The sequence below is a fragment of the Eumetopias jubatus genome, unplaced genomic scaffold (assembly GCF_037043125.1).
Source record: "Eumetopias jubatus isolate StellerSeaLion01/CBP00866 unplaced genomic scaffold, mEumJub1_p1.0 scaffold_4, whole genome shotgun sequence".
NCBI lineage: Eukaryota > Metazoa > Chordata > Mammalia > Carnivora > Otariidae > Eumetopias > Eumetopias jubatus.
In genome coordinates, this window is record NW_028274810.1 from 125,073,392 (window position 1) to 125,094,612 (window position 21,221).

The 21,221-nt window shown below is 50.9% G+C and overlaps 1 protein-coding gene across 4 annotated transcripts in view; it reads right to left on the minus strand.

Annotated features, from left to right (window-relative positions):
- ZHX2 (zinc fingers and homeoboxes 2) overlaps positions 1 to 21,221 on the minus strand; it is a 153,887-nt gene that overhangs the window by 3,038 nt on the left and 129,628 nt on the right. For all 4 annotated transcript variants that reach the window (XM_028105629.2, XM_028105626.2, XM_028105627.2 and 1 more), the window contains one exon: positions 8,762 to 11,514. In XM_028105629.2, the coding sequence (XP_027961430.1) occupies positions 8,765 to 11,281 (2,517 nt within the window). In that variant the 5' untranslated portion in view covers positions 11,282 to 11,514 and the 3' untranslated portion in view covers positions 8,762 to 8,764. The remainder of the gene's footprint in view (positions 1 to 8,761; positions 11,515 to 21,221) is intronic.

The window sequence follows — 21,221 nt, forward strand, 5'->3', positions numbered from 1 at the left end:
GTGTGCATGCACACGCATGCATGCGAGGAGACCCATTTTCTTTCCCTCTCAAAAACGGGACGGAACTCCGTCCCTTCGAGTGAATGGCACAAACTCTCCCACTTTTAGACAGACCCCGGTATTAAGGTGGTTCTTCATCCAGCAGTGTTAGGATTCCCTGTGTCATTTCTTGTGGACATGAACACACATAATCCTCCAACCAGATGTATTAATGAAGAAAAGAACTACCGAACAAAGCCCTTAAACCAGCCCCCGCCCCCCGCCCAAAACAGACTGCAAGGGCCAAAGGGTGACCCGGAGAACAAGAGACAGAGCTGCTTTTGCAGAGACCCCGGGTGTCTGTGGATGGCTCTGCGCCCTTGGGAGCACCTTTGAAGCCGCCAGACTTCAGCTCTCCTTGACCTCTCCCGGGGTGCGTCGCAGTGGCCAGGGCTGGGGCGGGGGCGGCTGAGCTCTCAGAGTGAGGCTGGGAAGCTGCTGGAAACAGAAGGCAGGGCCGTGTCCCCGGGAGGGACACAGCAGTGACCCAGGCGCCTCCCCCGGGGGCAGCCCGGGCTAGCCACAGGCTGCTTCCCCGGAAGGCCTTGCTCCCCAGTGCGCTGGAGTCTCCTTGTGAGAGGCTTCTGCGCCTGGGCATCCCCAGCACAACCGTATCACACTGTCTTCCAACCGCCTGGTCAACTGTACATCCTGGGAGGACGAGGGCGGGGCCCACAGCGTTCACGGCTGACCCCTGGGCCCCCTCCCTGCACTGGGTCTGGCCCCCACAGGATACTCCAAAGTTCATTAGTGAATGAAAGACGGGAAAAGCACGGTGCTTTTGGAGGGGTGGCTGGTTACACAAGGTTGGTGACAGAGCCCCCGCCTCAGGTTTCTATTTTCGAGTAGCACAGTGATTTTGAGGATGTGGCCGCTTGCTAATCCCCTGCGCTTCTAGCTGCAATCCTACCCCTGGGTCAGAGACATTCCCCTCTGCAGAGAACCAGTGACCCAATGGATTGATTACTTGATCCCACGGAGCACCGGATCTCAGCTTTGGGAGGAAAGAGCAAGGTCATCAGGCCCTTTGCTTATGGCCACTATTCAAACACCTCTACCAAGCGGACACCCAGCCTTTCCCTAAACACTGCCCAGGACAGGGGACCCTCTGCCTCCACAGCGGCCCCTTTCTATCTTGGGGACAGCTTGGAAGGTTAAAAAGTACTATCCAATTCTTTAGCAACATCTGCCTCTTTATTACTTTACACGTTAGGGAAACATGAAACAATTAGAATTCTTTCCCCATGTGTTACCTTTCTGTTTCTCCATCTCTTTAATCTTCCCTGTAGGGATTTCCCTAAGCCCTGTGGACTCAGGAGAGAGTAACACTGTACTCCGTGAGAAAGGAAAACAAGCACTGTGATAGTGATTTATTATCTGAATAATGTTTGAGTCAAACTTTCTTTTCTTGAGAGGGGGCATGGTCTGATTTTAATTAGAATTGGGAGAAGGAAAACAGGGTGGCAGGGAGAGGGATTGAGCAATTTCCCAGGGGACCAGGAAGACTCCATCCCATCCCAAATCGTTCCCATGCCAGGCCTCGGTCAACTCAGGCACATCTGGCCAGCGCTCTTTCCCTGCAGCAGTCGGGGGAGCCTCTGGGCTTGGGAAAATTGCTGAGACTTAAAAGCCAGGTAAATCTGCCCCCAGGCTGCTTGCAAGGAGACTCGATGGCGGAAGGAATCAGAGGGGCTACTGGCTCTTCCCGCCCTTTTTCCATCCGAGAACATTATCCAGAGGAGTCCAAAGAATTTGAGCAAACTGAATTGTATTTTTAACTCACAAGGCATAGCCCTCGTGTTTATGCATGTGGATTTGGGTTTGAAGGCAAGCTCCCCCACTTTCCAGTTCAACGATCTTGGATGAGTTACCTTTCTGGGCCTCATTTTCTCCCACCATAAGGTGAAAAAAAAATGTTGACTTCAGAGCATTGTCAACACATGCAAAGTGCCTGGTACAGTAAGGGCTCAGCTCCCCACCCCCACCCCTCTGAGATGCAATTAACACCCAATGACATGAGCTTGTACAAGTGGGGCCCCAACTGAAAAAGTCAACTTGGAAAGGCAGGAAGCAGTTGGCCAAGGTCTTCTCCATATAGAAGAGTCAATTCCGAGTAGGCAGCTGAGCATTGCTGATGCTAAGGCTAATGCCCCCTCCCCGCCACCCCGATTAGGGGATTTCACCTGTATTATTTCATTTAATCTTGACAGCAACAGACAACTCTATTAGTGCTATGGACTGAATTATGTCCCCTCCCCCACCATTCATCTGTTGAAGCCCAATCCGCAATATGACTGTACTGGGAGATGGGCCTTCAAGGTGATTATGGTTAAATGAGGTCATAGGGGTGGGGCCCTAGTGTCCTTGTAAGGAGTGCACATGCACAGAGGAAGGACCAGGAGAGCACACAGAGATAAGGTAGCCGCCTGCAAGCCAAGGAGAGATGCCTCACCAGCCACCAACCCTGCTGGCACCTGGATCTTGAGCTTTCAGCCCCCAGAAGGGTGACGAAATAAATCTATGTTGTTTAAGCCACTCAGTCTGTGGCCTTCTGTTCTGGCAGCCCTAGTTGGCTAATATTGTAAGTGTTAAGGTTACAGAAACTTACTCATAAGAGAGAATAAAGTAATGGGCATGTGGATGCTCTAGAATTTTCCACCATCCATCCTCCATTTACCACTAGGGCAGAAAGGTCTGAACACCCAGATCTCTGCAACATGACTTTCCTTTCACTCCTTCCTGGAGTACCTCAGAGTGCCTCAACCTTTCTCTACAGGATCATTCACACAGAATCACGTAGAGTCTTCCTTATTGGTGAGGTAGAGGAGTTTCAAGGGAAATTTGGATTATACGTGAGTCCACTTAGCACTCTGGCTTTTAACCCCTGTACGTCTATGAAGTGTGAACTCAGGCAAATCACAGCCACAATGGCTACCTTTTAGGTCCCCTGATGTCTTAAGTTCCCTCTGGCCTCAGGGCCTTTGAGTATGCTGTATCTTCTGCCTGGAATGCTGGCCCCCTCCTCTCTGCTCAGCCAGCTTGTACTTGACTTTTTGGATTTCATTTATTAGCTCTCCAGAGAAAACTCCCCCAACCACTTAAATCAAGTCTAATTCCCCTAATTCTATATTCTCACAGACCATGTACCTTTCCTTCAAAAAACTGGTCAGCATGACAGTCTTTCCTTTTGGTTTGCTTAAAGCTTCATCCCTCACTAGACTGTGGGCTCCATGAGGTCAGGGACATGCTGGGCACCACAGCCCCCCAGGGTCTGGCAAACACCGCAAATCCCTGATGCACGAAGAAGCCAAGTCACTTATGATGGATGCCTCTGGACCAGGAACTTCCTCTTCCTGGGGCCCGCATCCTTCCTCTGACAAATGAGGGAACTTAGACTTCATGGTTCCTAAGTTGCTACAAGCTTCCCAAAGCACAGTGAGAGTTCCTAACGTGAGAAGCTCCAGAATTAGGTAAATGGAAGTAGTCACATTTAACTCTCCATTAGGCGCCGGGGCAGCAAGGCTAATGTGCAGTCCCTGAGAAGCATCGCCCAGTAAATACCCAGTGAGGGATTCTCCAGTAGACCTTTTCCTTCAGCTGCTCACACACATGGAAAGCAAACTGTCCCCAGCGCCTCTATTCTGCCTGCTGTCAGCCATTGGGGCTACTGAGTGATGGAAAACAATGAGGAGGAGCAAAGGATTGAAATACCAGATTCCAGACAACTGAGAGCCAACTATGTTTGTATTTTCAGGGTGGTTCAATACATTGCTATTACGCATCCACTCTGAATCAGGCACTGGGGACCCAGAGATTAATGGGATATGGTCCCTGTGTTCAAGGGTCTGGTGGCGGAGAGACAGGGAAACAGATAATTACATTTTCATCCATCCATCCATACATCCATCCTTCCATCCGTCCACTCATTCAAATATCTGTATTTAGACAGCTAATCTGAATAGATGTGGGGGCACACATATCCTGGATCCTAAATTATAGCCAGGATGCAACACTTGAATTTTTGAAGCAAGCTGAACTATAGAAAATATTTTTCTGGCATTTCACAAACTTTATCTCTTCTCCAAATCCATCCCTAAGTCATGAATTGGAAATTGTCACAAATTGGGAGGTAGCAGAGTTAGTGAATGAGCACTTGTGTATTAGTTTTTGTGTGTAGTATTAAGAAATGGCCAAGTCCTGCTGGTCTGGCCTGAGCTATACTGGTGCTGCCCCTGTGGCTGGGTCGGGCATTGGCCTGACAGACAAGGGGTGGCCTTCAGCCTCCACCAGCCTCGAGATGGGGAACCCAGGGCAAGTCTCTCTGAGCCTCAGTTTTGCCCTCTGCAAAATGGGAAGAAAGCCACACCTACCTCACGGGGGATGAAGTGAAGTTTAAATGATTTACTGGATGTGCTTAGAAGAATCCCAAGCACATGGCAGAGACCAGTAAATAGAAACTCTTAGTAGTAGGAGTACTGGGATGTTCCATCTGGCCAAACATCGAGGCATATGTCTGGCCATGTGTGGCTCAAGTATTCTGACTCATTTTTCGGAAAGGAGGAATTTACTGTTCAGCCTCTTACCAGGACAGGTCTCTCAATGGATGGCTCGATGATTAGACCTAGAGGTTGAGTCAAGACAACACAATTCAAGGTTTGGAAAGGACTCGTTACCTTTCTGTCTAACCTCAAGGCTGAGGGAGCCCAGCTTGAATCGGACGCTGTCGTAAGCCTTGGGAAGCTTTAGCAGAGGGGATGTTTAACTCCAACAGAGGGGGAAACCCAGGTGTCTGCTCTCAGGGGCTCACCCAAGTTCATCCTCTCTCTCTCTCTCTCTCTCTCTCGTATATACGTCCCATAACACCTTTTCTGAAGCCAAAACTGTGCATTATTTTCAGGATTATTATATGTGTAACAACTGAACTCAACTGCAGCTTCCTAAATAAATATGTGTTTAAATAAAGGCATCACTGAATATTTATGAATTTCAAGAGACCCATGTGTTCAGTTCATAAAAGCTGTGAAGTAATTTGGAGGGATTTCTTCCAAGTTGAAAGGTTCCTTTAAGGGGTGGCTCTGTCCAGGATGCCACCCCCAGTGCGGATGGCAGCCCGTCTCTCCGTATAGTGGCACCTCGGAAATATCAGGAAGCCAAGTAGGGATGTCAGATGTCACCAGGTGTCAAGCAGATCTTAGCATCTTGTTTAGGAACATTTTTCAGCTCATGCTTGTGGCATTTACCATAAAGAAATGTAAAAGGGGGTTTCTGGGTGTTCCTGATTTTTTTTGCGGGGGAGAGAGGGGAAGAAAGCAGCTAGTTCCTTCATCTCCAAAGTATCTAATGTTTAATGGTCGATTCTAAACACCCTAGGTATTCCCCACCTCCCAACCCCACCGCTGGGGGGGTCAGCCAGAAATGGGGAATTTCCGTCAAAAATAGAGAGCCAGAGACAGCCGTAGGAGCCAGGGCTCTGGGGTGGAGCCAAGGGGCTGGGAGAATGGGGTAAGCTCCTTGGTTTCTGAGCCTCAGTTTCTGGGTTTATAAAAATCAAGAGGGGCCCCTGGGTGGCTCAGTTGAGTGTCTGACTCTTGATTTTGGCTCGGGTCATGATCTCAGGGTCATAGGATCGAGCCCATAAATCTTAAAAAAGAAAAAAATCTAGAGGAGCTTACCTGTCAGTGTCACTAGGAGCATTGAGTGAGACCATCTGTGGCCAGAGCACGTAGCCCCGCCTCGGATCCTCAGGAGGCCTTGTACCGCTCCCTTTCATCCTTCTGCCCTTCCCTCCAAAGCTTCTCTCTATGATTCTAGCATTGTGTCCCCTCTTTGTCTTTCTCTCGGGCCTCAGGTCAGGGGCCACACAGTGACAGCCAACATAGGTGGGCATTTTCAGCTGTTGGTGGTGGTACAGCTTGGGGGAGAAGGCATGGGGACAGGTGGCCGCAGGGGCCTCCGTCTAGAGGCCTCCCTCTAGACAGCCCCCACTCAGGGATGGGGATCTGGAAGTGCCATCCGAGCTCACTCTGGGAGACAGGGACACTCAGCATTCCTATGTTCAAACTCGGCAACACGACTGGTTTGGAATCACTCTGCCTGCTGGGGCAAACCATCGTCTTTTCTTCCAGTTGCCCTTTCCCATCGTCCCCTGAGCCCCACGCTCGGCTTGCCGGCTATGCCCCAACACTCTTGGTTCCTTAACTGTACCATTCCTTCTTTGTCTCTGGAACTTTGCCTTGTCTGCTCCTTCCACATGAACCACTCTTCCTTGTTGGTGCACTGGCTAACTCCTTCCCCTCAGCTAGCCCCTGAGACAGCTGTCCCTTCCTCCAGGCAGCCTGCCCTGACCTCAGCCTGGGTGCCCCTCCTGAGTGCTCCCGTGCACAGCTGTGCACGTCCCCATCACAGCACGGATCACCCCGGCCAGTAAAGGAAAGAGCAATTTCCTCTCCTCGGCTTGACTGAGCTCCATGTGAGTGAGGACTCTCATCTGTCTTCTTCATCCCGTTAACTTGGTGCTTAGCACAGAGCCTGGCACACAGTAGGTGCGCAGAATGGATTTGCTGAATTGAACCGAACCCTGTTGTCTACTCCATGGCAGGAGGAAAAAGCAATCACGCAGACTTCTGTCACGCACTGGAAGAGGTCAAGGATGGAAGACAAGGCAAACAAGGAGCTTTCAGGCAGATTCTGACTGGACAAAAAAAAAAAAAAACTGCTCCCTCATTTCAACGAGGGAGATATGGGCATGGCTGGTAGGGTCTCAGAAGAAGGCGGGAAAATAGCCAGGGGGAGGAACCAGGGTAGCCAGATGGTGGGGGGCAGTGGGTACTATTGGTGGCTTCCGTAGCCTTTAGCCCCCTCCTATCACGAGCCCCTCCCCGCTGTGCTGCATCTTCACCTGTAACCCATTATCTCCCTCCTGAAAAGTCGGGGTGGGGCGGGGGGGGGGGAGAAGACTTGATGGCATCTGCAATTGGCTGTCCCTTAAATCACTGTTTCACTAGCTGATAGAACTGGCTAAAACAGGGTTTCCAGAAGACTTTATTTTGTTGCCAGGCACCTTATCTTACTACAAAATAAATGAATCGATGAGTGGCTGACCAAAGTTGTCCGAACTCATTAATAAAGAGGTATGGTAATTTCCAGGGCTCCCTTGAGAACCTTTTCAGTCATTCTGGAGGTTCTTACCTTTATTTTATGATTTGAAAAGATGATGTGGGGGGCGGGGGGCGGGGTCCCCTTCTGTTACCTTTTAAGTGACCTCTGGAGAAGCCCATCCGGGCAGATTGTAAATCGCACATCTTCCTCATGCTTCCAAGCTGCCCTTGGAACGTTTCGGCTTTGGCCAAGGTGATCTTTGCCTCCTGCACCCCTCTCCCCGCTGCCCCCTTTACTCTAAACCCACCACCAAGCAGGCGCCTGGGCTTTTAGGCCTTGATGTGCACAGACCTCTCGTGAAAGCACAAACACCAGGGCTTGGGTGGCATGTCCCATCATGTGGATGACATGGCCATTAGTAACCATGGTAACCTCCCTTCCCAGGCTTTTGTGGCTCCACAGGCCTCATTTACATCAGTCTCTTCCAGATTTGAAGGGGTTCCAGGGACCCAATCAGCACAATTAGGGGCTGGGTTACTTAGTGAGATCCGTGCCTTCCTTTAGCCATGCCAAGGCAGATACCCAGACCTGTCAGGTTAAAAGACACAACCCCAGATCTCTAGCCAGTAAACTTGGTTAACTACTCTTAAAAATCCAAAAAGGAAAGAAAATGAAAAAAAAAAAAAAAAAGGAAAAGGAAAAGACACATCCTTTTCACGTTTGTTTCTTAGAGCAGTGAACACAAAGCAGGCGAAGGATTTGTCCGTGCTACAACTGCATCTAGACTTCAGAATGGACAGGCCCCAGAGGGTGGTGGCCAAAACAGGCCACAGGCAGCAGCATCATCACCCATCAGCCTTGCAGATGGGGACACAGAATCTGCCACACCTCGTGAGTCACTACAAGGAAACTGAAGAAGCCCCCAAAAGTCTGCTTTTTGCTCCCTTTCCTGCTTCTGTTCTCGAGAGGACCTGCACCTCCGCCCTACACACGCCTTAATGTATGTCCTCCTTGTAAGGGGCAAGGAGTTAATGATTTCTCTGGTCTTCCAGCACAATAGGTAACATCCCAGGAATGACCAGGTGAGGCCGGCAGGTGCATTTGCCTATTCCAGACCCCTGGCGCTAGACATCTTATGTCCAGCCCCTCTGGGCTCCAGGGAATGAGAGACTTAGGAGGACACCTGCACCCTGTCCTTGTTCTGACCAGTTCCTGGGTGCCTGAGAGGCCGCATGCACTAGACCACAATCGTTCATAAAAACCCCAGACCCCAAGCAAAGATGGGACGCATGCTCCTTTCCTTTCTGAGGTTCCCAGACCCTCCCTCCTTCTGTACCTGCTCTCTCTCTATATGTTCAGCAGACTCTGCTCTGGCATCCTGCTGGCTCACACCTGTGTTCCATCCTACGTGAAGCCAACGACCGTCTTGACTGGTCCTGCGGGACCCACTCCGGGTCTTTCGACCCGGCCTGCTGGCATCACTACTTTTCTTCCTTTTAAAAACAAGACCCCATCGTCTGTGTCAACATCTCTGTCCCCTACAGCCTCTACTGACCCCGGCAATAAAAAGAAGGAAAAGCAGCATGCTCCCCTCGTTCCCTGGGTGGAGAGCAGGTGGAGTTACCTGTTAGGCCTGGCTGGCCTCGGCAGGGATGCTGTCGGAGTCCGAGCCGGCCAGTTCTGCGGTGCCTTCGGCTGCGGTCTGACTCCAGCCGTCGGACCTGTCTGAGACGGCGTCCTCCTCTCCGACCGTGACCTCCACCCAATCCACAACGCCCGACCCCTCGTTCTCGTCGCTGCCCGGGCCGTCCCCGCCGGGGCCCTCTGACCTGTCCGAGGTGGCTTCTGAAGGCTTGGCCGGCGCCCCATCTTTTGCTTGCTCGTTGCTCACTTTCACCCTGGGTACCAACTTCTCCAAGTCCTCTTCGCAGAGCTTTTTGGGGTCCTTGTAATGTGGCTGAGCCACCTCGCTCCCGTTCTTTGGGCTCTCGGTGGTGCCAGCCCTCGTGGCTCTCCTCTGCGGGGCATCATAACTGTGTTCGCCGGCCAGGTGCTGGTGCTGGGACTGCTCCATCCACTTTAAGGTCCCGGTTTTTAGCAAGCATCTATTCTCCTTAAACCAACGCACAATTTCAGTTCGGACCAGGCCGGTCTTGGCTGCTAACTGGTCATACTCCTGGGGGGTAGGCCACTGGGTTCTTGCAAACGTGCTCCTCAGGAGATGTACCTGTTCTTGGCTTTTCGTAATTGCTGGTGAAGGGCTGGGCAGAGCACCAGCTAGCTGGGCCCCAGAGAGCTGGTCGAGCCGAGACAGAGCACCATTGGGGGCCACCACGTCTTGGCCTTTTTTGCCAGCCCCCATGGAATCCAAGACAGCTTGCTCCATGCTGTCCCGAAGCTTCCGTCTCTCCGAGAACCAGGATTCAATCTCTCTCCTGCTCAGTTTCGTGTCCACCCTTAGCCTATCCAGTTCTACTTGGGTCGGGAAGGAGCTTTTCAAAAAGCTGTCTTCCAGGATTTTAACCTGACCCTGGGTTTTTTCTTTGAATTTCTGTGGGGCAAAGTCTGGGTATGCGTGGTATGTGCGGCCGTGTCGGGAGGCTGCGATGGCCAGCTGGTCTTTGGCAAGGGATTCGCTGGTGATGTGGACGATGCCTCTTTGACACCGGTACCGGTGGTCGCTGAACCACTTCTTGATCTCACTCCTGGCAAGGCCGGTCACCTCGATGAGCCGATAGACCTCCGCATCGTCAGGGAACTGGCTCTGGAGAAAGCTCGCCTTGAGATGTGCGATCTGCTCCTTTGTCTTCTTGCGGTCGCTGGCCGGGGTCAGTGAAGGGTTGGCCACCTTGGGTGGGGGCTCTGGCACCTGAGCGACATGTGGACGCTTGGGCTCGGAGGCAGCTTGGGGAGTCACTAAAGGTCTCTTCTGGCCGTGGTTGGTCACTCCGGCCACAGCAAGCGTGATAGGGGAGCAGGAGACGGTTGTTGACCCGCTCGTCACCTGAGTCAGCACCAGGCTGGTCTGGCCGAGAATCTGGCATGGCAGCGCTGTCTGGAGGATGGGCTGTGACATCTTTGTGGGCGCCAACTGGGCTGGCAGCACGGTGATCGTCGGGGGTACCGACTGGATGGTGCCATTAAACATCTTTTTCCGGGCCTCCTCCACCTCCTCTGGGGACCAGCTAATGCCGTGCTTTAAGCGCTGTGTGGCAAACCAGATTCTGATGTGCTCCTCTGGGTGTTTGGAAGCAGCAGTTAGCCAGGACAACTCAGCCTGCGTTGGGTAAGGGAACTTGTTGAAGGAGTTGATCATGGTGGCATTCGTGTCCAGGGCGGAGTTGTATTTGGTAGTATTCAGCGGGACAGGGACCTTGGGGACAAGGTTGATATTTGGTGGGAGCTGGACAGAAGGCATGACATGCCCTAGCGTGTCCTGGAGGAGCTCCACGCCTCCGAGTCTCGAGAGGATCTCAGCCGCGTCGGTCACCAGGCGGGCCGTCCCCTCCACGTGGTTCTCGGGGGTGGCTTCCTCGGGCTTCTTGGGCACCTTCTTGGCATCAGCTTTTGGTTTCCCTGGCTTCATGATGGGGGTCTTACTCACGGAGATTCCAGGATCACTGTCACCGCTCGCCGGGCCGCTGGTGGCGATGGACACGACGTGGTTGGTGGCTTCGATGGACTGCTCTAAGACAGTCTGATTATTGCGCTTGATCAACTTCAGCTTGAAGTTTGTCTCCCCGGGATGGAACTTGGAGTTGTGGTCAGACAAGGAGTCGTATTTTTTGGTTGTGAAGTTACATTCGGCACACACGTAGAGGGGGTTGAGAATCACGTTGGGGTGCTGCATGTCGACGTGCTCCGTGAACTCGTTCAGGTTCTGCGTGGAGTAGGGGCAGTATTTGCATTCATAACCACCTTGGAGTTTTTTGGATTGGTTTTCCCCTGTAGATTTCACCTCTATCACTTCATTTTCTTTGGAAGAGTTTTCGGGTTCCACTGTCCAACTGTCCTTGGCTGCTTCAGGCTGCGGCGTGCTGATTCCTTTCTCTTTGGCCCTGTCTCCTTCCTCGGGCACATCCTGTTCTACTACTTGTGGTGTCCGAACCATGCACGGGGTGGTGGATTTTCGCTTGCTCGCCATGCTGCCTGTCTGCGTGCAATAGCTTAATTTGGGGGGTGGGGTGGGTGGGCAGGTAGGAAAGGGGCAGTGCAATTTTTGGAACAAGTAAGATAAAAGGCTTTGGGCTTTTATTCCCCCACCAATGGCTTTGGCTTCCCTTGAGTGCTGAAGTCTAATGTTCGAGTGTTGAGAATGATCTCAGCACAGAAAATTGTCACTGCGCCAATGGCTACACACAAGAGGCAGCATCATATCTGTGGGATAAGAACAAAGACAGGGTCAGTGTTTTTCCATAAGGCGGGAGAAACTAGCATTTCTTTCTAACCCACCTCAACTGGCCCCCCAGACAAAGCAAACACCTAGGTAAGGGCAGACGGTGAGAGTGGGGCACATGAAAATGAAAGATCATATTCTTCTCTTCCTTTCTCTGGAAACAGCAGTGGGAACTGGCCTAGAGCAAGCAAACGAGGGTGCAGGTCACTCGTTCATGTTTAGAGGCAAACAGATACAGAAAAGCAACAAAGGCACTGAGCGGTGTGTGGGCTGGTGGGGAGGGGATATCGAAGACGAGAGGCCACTGGGCTCTCAAGCTACTTAAATTGATGCTACATCAGAAGCAAGACGCATACCTGGGGCCAGCAACTGGTGTTTACACGGGCATTAGAAAATGGGTATCGACATTTGATTCTTATCATAAGAGTAAAATCATCAGTAGAGAAAATCCAGAAAATGCTTTGAAGTATAAAGGAGAAAAAAGTCACCCCAAATAGTTCCTTCCTTTCATTCATTGAAAGGTCCCTCATTTCTAGAAATATTGAGCAAAATGACGATTTAAAAAAAAATGGCTGCATGGTATTATCTTGTAGGGATAGACCACATGTGATGTATTTAGCCATTCAACTTTTGTTGGACATTTATTTCCAATTTTTGGTTCATCTCAACGAAATTATAGTCAATACCCGGAGTCCTTATTTCTGACAACGACCTTTGGATGAATGCTTAGATATAGAAGCACTGGGTCAAAGAGTTTGTGCATTTGAAGTTCTCTTGACTCATATGGCCAACTTTTGCACCAGCCAACCTTTGCCTTGGCAGTGAACGAGAATGCCCGACTTACCACTCTACCTGTATGAAATAGCACCGTGAAAAAGCCTTGCCAATTAGACGCTTAATCTAAGCTTCAGCTTCAATTTTAATATGCCTTTGTGTTTTCCTTGATTGCTAATCAGGTTGAACTGTTTTCAGAGATTTACTTGCCGTGTGTGTTCTTTCTTTTTGAATTGCTCATTTATGCCATTTTTATCTTGTGATGCTCAGTGGTTTCACTATTAATTTACAAGAGTTCTCTCCAGATTAAGAGTATCAGTACTTTATTATATTTGTTGCAAAATGTTTCTAGTCTATCATTTACCTTCTACTTTTGTATATGGTGTTTTTCTTGTTTTACATGTAAAAATTTTAAGTTTTAGGCAGCAAATTTACCAACCTTTTTCTTTTGTGGCCCCTTTCATTGTGATTTTATATGTAGAAAGTGATTTCCGATTATAAGAAACAAACTGCTGGTTACCAGAAGGCGGGAACATTTGGGGGGCACACGAAATAGGTAAAAGGTAATGATTAAGAGGTACAAATTTTCACTTATAAAAAAATAAGTCCTGGGATGTAATGCACAGCATAGGGAATATAGTCAGTGATACTCTGATAAGTCTGTATGCTGACAGATGGTGACTAGACTTATCGTGGGGACCATTTCATAATGACAAGAAAACATGGAATCACTACAATGAGCACCTGAAACTAACAGGATGTTATATGTCAATTTTACTTCAACAGAAATAATAAATAAAAATCACTTGCACATTAAAAAAAGAAAGTGTCTTCTTTGATAGCTGAGACATATTATTCTGTTTTCTTAGAGTGGTTTAGCTTTATTTTTTACATTTAACTCATCTGGAATTGAATTGATCTTGGGTTAAGCTGTAAGATACAATTCTAACCATTTTTCTTGAAAGTTACCAATTATCTCATAGCATGTATTGTGTTATCTTTTCTCACTAATGTGTGAAATCATCTTTGTCATACATTAATTTTTTATATATACTAGGGCGTTTCTGGGTCATCTATTCTGTGCCTCTTATCTAGCTATTGGGACCCATATTTATGCCTCACTTAATTTATTTTCATAGAGTATGTTTTATGCAGCCACTGTGACAAACAGTATGGAAAAATAAATACAGCTACCACATGACTCCCCCCCCCCCAAAAAAAGAGTATGTTTTAATATCTGGTCGAGTGAATTCCTCCATATCACTCTTCTTTTGCAAAACATTTCTGGGTTCTTTTGATCACTTATTTACGTAAACCAATTCTCATAAATCAGAATCATCTGCAAAATAAAATCCTGTTAGAATTTTGATTGGAATTGCATTAAACAAATATTAATTTGGGAGTACAGGAACAATTTGCTTAATAGGAGTAGGGTATATTAAGAGAACGCAAACTGGGGAACTAGCCTTGTTGAGCGTCTAGATGCATGGGCTGTTACAGAGGGGCCCTTTCATGGTGTGGTTAAAGGAGAAGGGAGCTGGGTTTTCAAACACGTATAGCTAGCTGACATCCAGGGAGAAGGGGAATGGCTTGGGTTTGGGAGTCCCACTGAAGAGAGTGGTCAAGGGCGGAAGTGAAGACTTATTTTTATGAGCAACTCTGTGGGACTCTGCCCACACCCACCTGCCTAGGGGCTCAGGTGACAAAGCTGAGCAGGACTCAGGGAGGGGCATTTCCCCTTGGGAACCCAGGACCCAGCCATTCTAAGGAGGAGCCCTGGAATTTCCATGCTGGGCAATGTCATCAGCAGTGGGCGAGGACCCCTTAGGGCACTGGTGAGGAGAGGACACGGGCGCAGCAGAGCAGAGGGGACCATGTCTTTTTGCTGAGCACACCCAAATCGACATCTTCAGCCTCCACATTCCTGCTGATCAGACTCTTATTCCCCCCCTCCGCCATTCACTGCCTCCTCCAGAGTTTCTCATCTGTCAATGGCTCTACCACTGCTCATTCTGGCCAAAAACCTCCTTGTGTCATCCCAATGAATCCATCAGCAATCCTGTGGACGCTATCTTCAGAATAAATCTAATACCAGACCACTTCGCACCACTTCCCTTTCTCCCTGCCTTGTCTCAGCTACCATCACCTCCTGCCTGGAATCCTGAGGCAGCCTCCCATGGGTCTCTTGCTTCCTTCCCCTCCAGAGCTGAGGGATGTTTTAAGATAAAAATCAGTTCATGTCACCTTTCTGCATGAAGCCTTTTCTCGGTGCCCTTATAACAGCCTGCAAACCCATGCTTCCCGATCCCTCTCGAGCATCCCACTCCGGCTGCTGGAACAGGTGCATTCTTTCCATCTCAGGGCCTCTGCTGGAACGTCCCAGCCCAGAGCCCCTCAGTGCTCACGGCTCCTTTTGAAAGTCATCCTGCCACAGAGAGGCCTTTCCCGACCGCCACCCCACCGAAATTAATGCCTCCCCCCATCACTCTATTTCCTTACGCGCCTTTGCTTTCTTCATAGCACTTTCCAATATTTAAGATTTACTCATACATTTTGTGGTTAAAGGAGGGAGGGGACAGTATTTGCCTACTCATTGATTTCTTCCGTTAGAACTGTGCTTTCAATACGCCAGCCACTAGCCACATGCGGTTCTTTGAATTTAAATTAATGAAAATAAAATTAAAAATCAGTTCCTTAGCCACACTGGCCACTTTTCAAGGGCTCAGTAGCCACGTGTGGCTGGTGGCTGTTGTATTAAACAGCGCAGGCTGTTTCTATCCTTGAGGGATCTTCTACTAGACAGTGCTATTTTAGAATATAAACTCCACAAATGCAGAAACTTTTCACTGTGGTTTCCCCAGAGCCTAGAACCATACCTGGCTCATAGTATGCTTTCTATAAATGTTGGCTGAAAAATTAACTGCAGGACAGCTACCTCGTGGGAACTGTAGCTGATGTGGGGTGAGGAAGCATAGCAAAATCTCTGTACTGTGTATGCACATGTGTGTGCACCCTTACGTGTGTGCACCTGCGTGTGTGTGTGTGTTGGGGTTCATATGAGTGGAGGAACTCTGTAAGGGGAAGGGGGTCCTAAAGTTCCATAGAGGGTGCTATTGACACAGCGGAAGGTGGCTAGATTTGCACACACTAGCCAAGAGACTTGGGCATTTGAAATACAATTTTTTAAGAAATGCTTTTTAAATTTATTTGAGAGAGAGAGAGAGAGAGAGAGCATGAGAGGGAGACACAGGCTCCCGATGAGCTGAGAGCCCGACGAGGGACTCAATCTCAGGACCCCAAGATCATGACCCGAGCTGAAGACAGAGGCTCCACAGACTGAGCCCCCCAGGTGCCCTGAAATGCAATTTTTAAGAGAGGGAGCAGAAGGAGACTTTTGTCCTGCAGAACAAAGAAATCGGGCAGGAATGGGCACAGGGGAGAAGAGATTTTTCTAACTGAAACTCCCCACAATATGTAGGATGATTTAAATCTGTTGACAAATGAGGCCCAGAAGTGAACCAAATTGTGGTAAAACATCCCAGAACTTCTCAGTGTTCTGAAAACTGCATTTCAGAATAAACAGTATCTTCTAATACTCATTGGGCAACCAGGAGTCCAAACTGCAGCAGATCACAAAGAAGGAAAGATGAAGGAAGAAAAGCGAGGAGCGGAGGCAGGGCTCGGAGCACACTGAGCCTTTGAAGAATCCATCTCTTGGGGTCCCCGCGATGGAGCTGCCAGAAACACTGCCCTCGATTAGGTGCATCCTTTCCATCTCAGGGCCAAGAATAATCCTGGCATGACGAGGGGGTGAGTGTCTACAGAAGAGCAGCACATGGGGCCTGTGAGCCATGGCGAGGTTGGGACCAGCGCCGTGAAGCCTGGTCCTCGCGGGCGTGGAGGCTACGTGTTGCCAGCCATCTTCAGATTCAGATATATACCGGGCAGAATTGGCAAAAGTAAACAAATGGAGGAAGGAAGGAGTGAATGAATGAATGAATGAGTGAATGAAATGCATGTTAAAACTCCCATGCAGCCCCTTGCATGTGGGGAGGCGGGGGGGCGAGTATCCCAGCAGACTTGCCCTGCATGGCCCATCTCACCCTGTCCAGCTTCCCATGGATCTGACCCGGGCGCAGGCACATTCTGTGCCAACCTGCAAACACCCCACTTACGGGCAGCACTCAGTTGTTTGCTGGCTGCCCCAGCCACGGTGCCAAGGGCCCAGCAGTGGGAAGCCTCAGAAGCAATCCCTGCCTTGGGGTGGGGGGTGCCCGAGTAGGTTAGGACCAAGCACATTTGTGATGAAGATCCTGGGGCGCCGAAGGAGAGGAGAGGTCAGAAATCTCCTTCCTTCCTGACTACTCTGTACAGCACGTCCGTCTTTCCAGCCGTCCCAGCCCTCACAGCACCATGGAGACAGAGCGCGACAAGTTCATGGTTCATAGAAAGGGAGCCCAAGCGCCAAACACAGACCCTTGCCTTCTCTGCATGTTTCTGACATGCACTCAGTTCTCCTTGTATCCACCGCGGCATTTATCACGTACCACAAAGAAACCCAATGAGGAATGAGCAATGACAAGACCTCGGAATAAATAATACATAATGAAAACGGCCAGCCTCTATAGACCATTACAAAGAAGGCCTCCCTTCACCGGCAGGTGCTTCCTCCATCCTCACCCTCCGTGTTGCGGATGGAATGCAATTCGATCAGGCCCGTGTGTGGCGTTTGGGTGTGGGCTGGGCCCTGTGGGTGTGGGGGCAGGAGGATGAAGAAAGCCGTGCTCTTGTCCTCCAGAAGCTCATAGCTGGAGTATCAGTCAGCCAGGGCTGCCGTACGTAACAAATACCCCAGACCCCAGAGCAGGAGGCTTCAACAACGGGAATATTTCTTTCACAGTTGTGGGGGCTTCAAATCCAAGACTGAAGTGTCTGCAGGGTTGGTTCCTCCCGAAGCCTCTCTCCTTGGCAAGTGGATGGCCCCCTTCCCACTGTGTCCTCACACGTCCTTCCTTCTGCATGTGTCTACCTCCTGATCTCCCCAGAAGGACACCGGTCATACTGGACTAGGGCTCACCCCAAGGCCTTCCTCACCTTTTTGTTTTATTTTTTTTAAGATTTTATTTATTTATTTGAGCGAGAGAGAGCACAAGTGGGGGTGGGGGTGGGGGTGAGGGGCAGTCAGGGAGAAGCAGGCTGCCCGCTGAGAAGGAGGCCGATGTGGGGCTCGATCCCAGGACCCTGAGATCATGACCTGAGCCGAAGGCAGACGTTTAACCTCTGGGCCACCCAGGTGCCCCTCTCCTCACCTCTTTAAAAACCCTATCTGCAAATCCAGTCCCACTCTCAGGGGTAGGACTGTAACACATGAATTTGGTGGGGTGGGGTGGGGTGGGGTGGGCGGGGGGGTTGGGGGGAGACCCGATTCAGCCCATAACAGCCAGGCAGGGCAGTGCCACCCGAACACACTCCACGGCACGAAAGTGATCTGTTCATGTAGTCAACCGATACTGAGCACGGGGAGGGCAGATGCACCCAGCGTGCAGGAGAGAACCGTCGGGAATCTCCGCTCTGGCGGAGCTCCCGTTCATGGGCATAAACAGGCAGAAGCCCGACAGCTGATAAGCACCATGGAGAAGAGTCAAGCAGTGACGAGACAGGGTGCAGAGTGGGGCGACCTGTGACTCTAAGCAGGAAGCTCAGGGACTCCTTCCCCGAGCAGGCCGTCAGGGGACTGTCCGGACGCTGCGCAGACAAGGAGGCGAACGAGTTGCTGAAACACAGAGCAGGCGGTGCCTCATTCCGTCGGGCAGGGTGGGAGGAAGGCAAAAAGGCTTCTCAGAGGAGGTTATCTTCTTCCAGGAATAAAACGACCATGACTCTGATTCACCGAAACTCTCCTCACTATGTGGAGGAGTCCTCACGACAGCTCTGCCAGGCAGTTGTTACAAGCCTCAATGTACGGAAGAGCGGACCCAGGCCAGAGGGGCCGAGTGCCTTGCCCAAGGTCACGCGGCAAGTTCATGGCAGGGCTAGGATTTGAACGAAGTCAGTCCAGGCTGAACCCCATGCTCTTGGCACACGACGCAGCCTCCGCTGGTTGAGCAGGGCTCCAAGGGTGGAGTAGGGTCCTGGCGTAGAGAGAAAGGGGAGGGGGACCCCAACCAGAGGGACAAACTCCCAGGCAGAGGAGGCAGCCCACGAGCAAGGACACTGGTGAGGAATGACGGGACTGAGGTCAAAGGGCAGGCCGTGAGGCTGGAAGCTGGGACGAGGCTGGCTGGTCAGCTTGGGCCTCGACTGTGAAGGGCCTTGAGGGCCACGGTAAGGAGCTGCCATCTCCTTCCGCTGGCAACAGAGTCATGGGAGCGGCAGGCTCTTGGAGATGCATTTGTCGTGGCGGGGCTGGCAGGAAGGGAAGATGGGAACCCCCAAACCAAGCAGATGAGCACTAATCTGAATTAACCCCAAATTAAACAGCGAGGGCGCAGGCGGCCAGAGACACTCCTCCGTCCATCCTGACGTTTGTTCGCTAAGCACACGTTGAGGGCTCTTCGCTTTTCCTCTGGAACTATCTCCCATTCAGTCTGGACCTCCTTCCCCATGGCTGGATGACTCGGGTCTGAATGTGATAAAACTGATCCTCCCTCGCTCGTTTTCCCAATAACAATGATGGCTAACATTCACGAAGTCTTGGTATATGTCAAGTGTTAAGTGTTTCACTTTTCAAAGACCCTCTGTAGACACAGAAGCTCAGAGAGGTGAAGGAGCTTGGCCTGGAGCAGCAGAGCTGGGAGACAAGCTTTACTGGGATCTTGTTCAAATACAGGTCCTGACTCAGGAAGTCTAGGGTGGGACTGAGATTCTGCCAGCCCCCAGGGGAGGGTGGTGCTGCAGAGGGGAGCCGCCCGTGGAGCAACAAGGCTCTGGAAGCCTCCTCCAGGACGCACTTCCCCACGGTCATCCCTCCTCCCCCCTGCTTGCCAGAGACAGGGTGGTAGCATTTCCTGACCTCTCCCTACAAGTAGCCTGTGGCCCTCAGGGGAAGTAAAAATGGGTCAAACCATCAGACCAGCCTCTGCAAACTCTGTCGCAAGGTGGCTGACACACAGCCTGGCTGTCAGATGTGAGAAATGTCCAGGCTCCTGATCTCCCCAGGAAGGCATGTGGGGGGCAGGTGAGAGTCAGACCACAGAGACCCCTGTGGCTGGGGGTCTCCAGCCCGAGGCAGAGCAGAGGTCAGAGCCAGCTGAGGAGCCCGTGCCCCTCGGGCCTCCCAGGCTGACGTCACCCCCCCACACACACACCCCGGGAGCACATGGGCCACTCTCAAGGAATCGGACCTCCGGGCTTCGGTGGGGACGCCACTTCTCATTTCAGGGCTTTTCACTGGGGCTGTCAGAGGAAATAACAGGGCTGTCCCTGGGCTTTCAGAGGAAGCATCTTGTCAAGACATCAAAGCCAAAGAAGATGCTTTTAGCTTTGCTGGGTCTTCTGACAGAGCTGTTAACAGATTTTGCCTCAGTTCATAAGGGTAGACCGTGTGTGTGTGTGTGTGTGTGTGTGTGTGTGTGTGTGTGTATGCACGTGTGTGATTGTTCCTCTGTGGTCTAAAGTCACAACACCTCCCCACCCCTCCACTGCCCCAGAAGAAGGGATTCGGAAGGATCCGTGCCCTGTGGTGGTGATGGGGGGCAGGTGGGGCAGAGAGAGGAACTGGATGCGGGGTCTTGGGCTTTGCTCTGCGTGCCTGACTGCCCAGCGCACTCCTCATCTGTCTCCATCCTTGCTCCATTTCTCTCATCTGTTAAGTGGGAATTGCCTTTGAAATGTCACTGGTGACCCTGAGTTAGTTCCTGAGTTTTACTAATTTCTCCCCAGCATACTTAAATCTAAACTTGAATTTTGGGGGGGGGGTGGGCCCTACAACATGGCTCCCAAACCATCAGATACTACCTGGGGTGCTTTGCAAAATTCCCCTTCCTGAGCCCCCCCACCCCACCCCACCGCCGCCGTGCAGACTTATTAAATCCAAACTACCAGAAGCAGGCCGAGGAATCTTTACTTCTCACAGCCTTGGGGCGGGGCGGGGGGGGGGGGGCAGCCGCAGTGGCTGACATGCCTCTGCTAACTCAGAAGCAGGTGGGTGGGGGCCAGCTCCACGCTGTGAAGACGGGAGATGTTTCTCACAGCACTCCGGGTCAGTCTGGAGTAGAACAGCGTGCCCCCCGAGGGCAGTGACAATTCAGAGGACAATGCAGAAGTGAGGAAAGAACTGTTATGTAAAACAGCGAAGCTGGAAAAGAAGGAACAGAATGACGAGTGCTCGGTAACGTAGCGTGAGACCGCTTTAGACACAACAGTCCACAGCAGCAGAGCTGGTAGCTGGGGACAGGGAACCCTTTTTTTTTTTAAGATTTTATTTTATTTTAGAAAGACAGAGAGGGAGAGGGACATTGGGGGAAGGGGCAGAGGGAGAGAATCTCAAGCAGACTCCATGCTGAGCACAGAGCCCAATGCGGGGCTCAGTCTCACAACCCTGAGATCATGACCTGAGCTGAAATCAAGAGTCGGACGCTCAACTGACTGAGCCCCCCAGGGGCCCTGGAGGTGAACTTTAAGTTGCTACTTCTTGTGTTTTTATGGCTCAGTTGCTCAGCTGGACAAAATTTTTTTTTTTTTTTTTTTTAAAGAAAAGGAGTTTGCTGATATGGTTAAGCATGGGCAGGAAGAAGCTGTTTCCATGCATAATCTCTGTCATCCCCATGACACCAGCATGTGGCCATGATGCCCATTTCACAGATGAGGAAACAGGCCCGGAGAGGTAACCGGCTTGCTGGAGTTCTGGTTCCACACCCACCGCGTGGCCCCTGGAGCACACAGCTGTTCACTGTGAACCATTCCATTTCCTGAC